This window comes from Primulina eburnea, chromosome 16 (assembly GCF_022965805.1).
Source record: "Primulina eburnea isolate SZY01 chromosome 16, ASM2296580v1, whole genome shotgun sequence".
Classification (NCBI taxonomy): Eukaryota; Viridiplantae; Streptophyta; class Magnoliopsida; order Lamiales; family Gesneriaceae; genus Primulina; species Primulina eburnea.
In genome coordinates, this window is record NC_133116.1 from 3,717,522 (window position 1) to 3,722,564 (window position 5,043).

Genomic DNA, 5,043 nt, shown 5'->3' on the forward strand with positions numbered 1-5,043 from the left:
CAAATCTAAACACGATTGAAATTATTACAACATATATATTTGTATGACAGAGGTTCTAACACAAATATTTTTGATTTTATATTACAACTTTTAATTTGAAAATATTTCTAGTAATGTATAGCACTTTCTAGATTTTAGTTTTGTAAAAGTATTTTGGACACATATGAACAATGCTCCTCCTTCAACTTTTAATTTTTAACTAGAAGTTAGAAATAGGAGTGTGATGTTTTGTTTGTTTATGTTTTTTTAATGATTTTAAATTATAATTTTACATTTGTATCACCAACAAAATTATCGTATTTCACAATTATTCTCGATTATTTTTATCATACTTTTCTCTCAATTTCATGCCACATTATTTTATCATCAAACTTTTTTCACTTATGAAACAATAAAAATAATTTTAAAATATTTATCTCAAAGAATATTACGTTGTTAGGATCAAACGTTTACCACCATATATACCAAAAATTATAGATGTTAGGCAAAGTGCAACTTTATTTCTCTATACTTGTGGCAGCACAAAGTACACCTACTTAGGCGCTAATTGATCGGGCTGTTGAGCCCATGAATTTTGGGAAATGCGTATCTATCTGCTGTAGTGTCTCATATCTCTTAGATATCAGTCTTATCTTTTCTCTATCGTCGAGCATTTCTCCAACATAGACAATATTATCTGTCAAAATTTGATGTCAGTTTTTTACGGCTAAGTCCAGATCAAACGGCGTAACATCAACAACATGATAACTTCCACGAGATCACCTATCTCAATATTTATTCTTACTTATGGACGCTTAACTCAACTCATGTTAATATAAACAATTCTTTGCCCATCGCAAATAAAAATTTAGGAACAATAAAAAGGGCACGGATCTTAATGCACACAGTAATAAATTAAAAGTCCCGTGTATAATTGCGTGCTCGAATTGTGCGTCCTTCTAAATTAATTAATTAATTAACTAGTTGCTAGTGAAAGTGTGAGTGAGTGGGAAAAATACCGAAATTATCGAAAAATAATCATACCGTACCGACATTTTTTTAGGTATACCACATTTTTTCGGTATATCGAATTTTTTTTCGGTATCATTATGGTATTGGTGTGAATTTTTTCCATAGAAAAATTTCGGAATTCCGGTATCGATACCGGTATGAATTTTTTGATATCGATATTTTGCACACGCATAACATTAAATCAATTATACCTGAGCCATCACCCACGTGTTGAATTTAAGGTAAAACTAAATTTATATAAAATGACAACGTAGTTAAATGGTACGTTTTTCCTGGTTGGGCATACCGTACATGATTTTTTTTTTTTTTTTTTTTTTTCCGGACAACAAATGGTATCACTTCAGATTCAAAAGTCCATTGAAGGATTTGAGATTGAGTAAGTATTTGAATGAATGATTTCCATAACTTCAAATACATGATGGTAATTTTTTAAAAAATAACAAGTTGGAGATTTGAAATTTATTGTTGATTGAATTTGTTTCCTATGAATTTAAATGCAATATAAAAGTATTTAAACTTGAATGGTATAAATAAATTGTCTCGTTGGCAGAGACAGAGTCAGAGATTTTATATTCGGGGTGAAATTTAATTTACTGAAATAATCGATTATTTAAAAATAAAAAATGTATATAATATATAACAATAGAGCTAAATACTTTTTAAGTAAGAGTTGATTTTGACTAAAAAAACTAAATTACTTATAATGATAACTAAAAAAAACTTGTTGTTTCATAATAAATTACTTAAAATTTATAAGTCATTACTATATAATTTATATTATACTCGAGTTTTTTAATATACATTTTAAATTTAATAAGTCATTAAACCAATGCTGAAAGTTTGAACAAAATCTATATAATTAATGTACATTTGCGACTAACTACTGAATCATCAAACTTCTATTTTATTTTGTACACTCATATTTAATTGCAATTTTAAAGGCTAAAATTTCACTCTTTATAGTTCTAATGCACATCGAAATAATTAATATATCCATGACATAGTAATTAAGCTCTGTTTGGACAAGTACTCATAAAATATATTTATAAAATGTAACTGTTTTTTATTTGTTAAATAGTAGAAATAAATATTTTTATAATTAGACTCATGGTTTAAAATATAATTGAAGGGATTTATAAATTTAAAAACTACAAAATTAAGAGGTCTACATTGTGGCAAAGCTTTTATTTTAAAATTTTATTACTTTTTATTTAATTAATTATAATATACACGGACAAAATAACCTCTGAAACAATTGAAAGAGCGGCCCACGCCGGCTCTTCTTAAATCTTGGGAAAAAACTTGTGTGAGACGGTTTCACAGATTGAATTTGTGAGACGAGTCTCTTATTTGGGTTATTCATGAAAAAGTATAATTTTTTATGCTAAGATTATTACTTTTTATTGTGAACATGGGTAGGGTTGACCCGTATCATAGATTAGTATCCGTGAGACGGTCACACATAAAACACACTTTAAATCTTAAGTCCATCTATGGCTGTTGGAATCTTGGAACAGTGATGTCAAAATAAGATCCGACCCGATTTGATATGAAAATATAAGTTTGAGGTGGAGGTTTTTGTATTCGGATCAGATCGAATTAGTTTGGATAAAGATCGAGTTCGAATTGAGCAGTTTTTTTAGTTCGTACTCTTTTGATCCATCTAAATTGACATATCTATCTTAGAAAGAGTAAAAACGTGTCATATATGATCATATGTTGATTTTCGAGAATCTTAAAAAGAGAGGCAAAGGAGTCAATTAACACGTGGTACATATATAATCCATCTGTAATAAAACATAACATTAAAATAGTTAAATACTTTTATAGATAAGTTTCAGAATATAGACATTAAACAACTACGCCAACTCACTATAATTCCAACGAAAGTTTCCATACAGATACTAGAAATTTTAATTGATTAAAGGCATTCTACATTATTCCTCAATAAATTAATCGTGTGTATATATATTATATATATGTATATATATATATATATATATATATGTCACTTGCGAAAAAAGAAGAATAGAATTCAATAATTGATAAGGGTTGTCTAAAGTGTCAAATAATAGAAGGCAAAGGCATATATACTCATGCTTTAATAGCTTGTGCAATGATGTGTACAAAGCAACAAATGTTTGATTAAAAATTGATTCATCACCCAAATTTAAGTGTCAAGTGGGGCATTGTTCTTGTCAGTGCTACGTCTCATATTTTCTTAGACTATTTTTCTATTTAATACAGGCAAGCATCATACCTTTACACGATATAAAAAGAATTTGAGTTTGGATTTTTTTTCTTTCCTTTTTTGAGGATTTATATTGGAGATCAAGCCAGCTCATTATCTTTTTTCTTTAATTAAACCTATAAGCTCAAGTCAAACACATGAACAAAAATGGGCGGATTGACTCGATACCCGATCCTTACTCGTTGCTGAGTTTGTGTTGTGGTTTGATCAAGAAATAGTAGAGATGAGGGTTGATGTACCATTTCAGTTGCTGAGTTTGTGTTGCAAAAAACTTGCTAGATCGGTTCGGCTCTCTTTGGTTTGAGATTTCGATTCCAAGCTCAAAAAGATTGATTCATAAAAGATAGATGGATGGATATATATATAAGCCCATCAATGTAAACAAACACTAAGTGGCCCATTGGGCCTTGATCTGGATGAGGTCCATTTGACTTGAAAACACTGATTAGACGGGACAATATCAGGTTTTTTTTTTTTTTTAACTTTTAAATAATACAAAATAAATAAATTTACTAAAGTATAACATGATTTTTTAAAAACATATTGATATAGTAAAAGGAATGATAATAATAATAAATCATATGAAATAAAATGAAACTAAAAATAAAAATACTAGATAATAATATTTTCGAAATTAGGGATGCAGAAACGGGAAATGATGGCCAATACCCATTTTATTTGAGAATATAGTTCAATTAATTCAAAGTCAATTTTTTTTTAAAAAAAATCATATAAATCAGTTTATGCGATTTAATTTTGATTATTTTACCATATATAAGTTAAATTGAACAAATCGAGTTTCTAATAAAGTTCAATTGCATTTTCAATTTTTTATATAAAAAATTATAATCTCTTTAATTTTTTTTCCTAAAATTTAAGACCAATTATTAAAAATAAACCTAGATGTGCTAAAATAATTGGTTTAATTCGATTTAGTATGTTCGCTTTTAATTTTTGAACTAAATCATTTTGATTTAATGAAATCTTGTTTATCCCTATTATGGTAATATCATAATATATTATTATGTTGTTGATTTTAAATTCTTTTACATTATTACTGTTATTTGATATGATATATCGTAATTATATTTATCAATATTATTAATTTTAACAATAATAAAAATATTCTAAAGATGTATACATTATATTAATACTCACCCCCAAAGTGAGCGTCCAGTGGCCAGCAAATGGCGTGTCATGTAGCAGAGGAAGAAGCATGGAAATGTCCGAAACACCCCTCAAAGAGCCGGAGCAACGGCGTCTGCCCCAGCTGCCTCCGCGACCGCCTTGGCAGCCTCTGCCCCGTCTGCGCTAACGTACGTCCATGCGGTTGCGTTTCCAACACAACGTCGTCATCCTCCTCCTCCTCTTCCTCCTCCTTCTCGTTCTTCAACAACGGCGTCGACCTCAGCAACGCCTCTAACTTCTCCGAGGCTGAGCCGTCCTTCCGACGGTCCAGATCCGTCGCGATCCCCTTCCTCCGTTCCGATAGCCGTCGGATCAGTACGCCGTGGTTCCTGAGGAAAATCTCGACGAAGAAGAGCTACGAACTCGATCATGCCGGCAGCGATTATGAAAATATTGATAGAAACAACAGAATCAGATACTTGAAGGTGGTTACAAGATCCAGGTCAGTTAGCTCGGGGACGAGTAAGGCCGTGATTGCACCAGGTGTACAGAGATCCGACCTCACCTCTTCGCCGGCGAAGTGGAAGCTGTGGCATTTCCCAAGTCCAATGAAGGTTTTCCGGAGTTCCAAAACTTCCAAGGTTATTGTTTAA

General features: G+C 30.6%; 1 protein-coding gene across 1 annotated transcript; it reads left to right on the plus strand.

Moving 5' to 3' along the window:
• The first annotated feature begins 4,449 nt into the window (after nucleotides 1–4,449).
• LOC140817304 (uncharacterized) lies at nucleotides 4,450–5,043 on the plus strand. Its single transcript, XM_073176946.1, has one exon. The coding sequence runs from the start codon at nucleotides 4,450–4,452 to the stop codon at nucleotides 5,041–5,043; it is 594 nt and encodes a 197-aa protein (XP_073033047.1).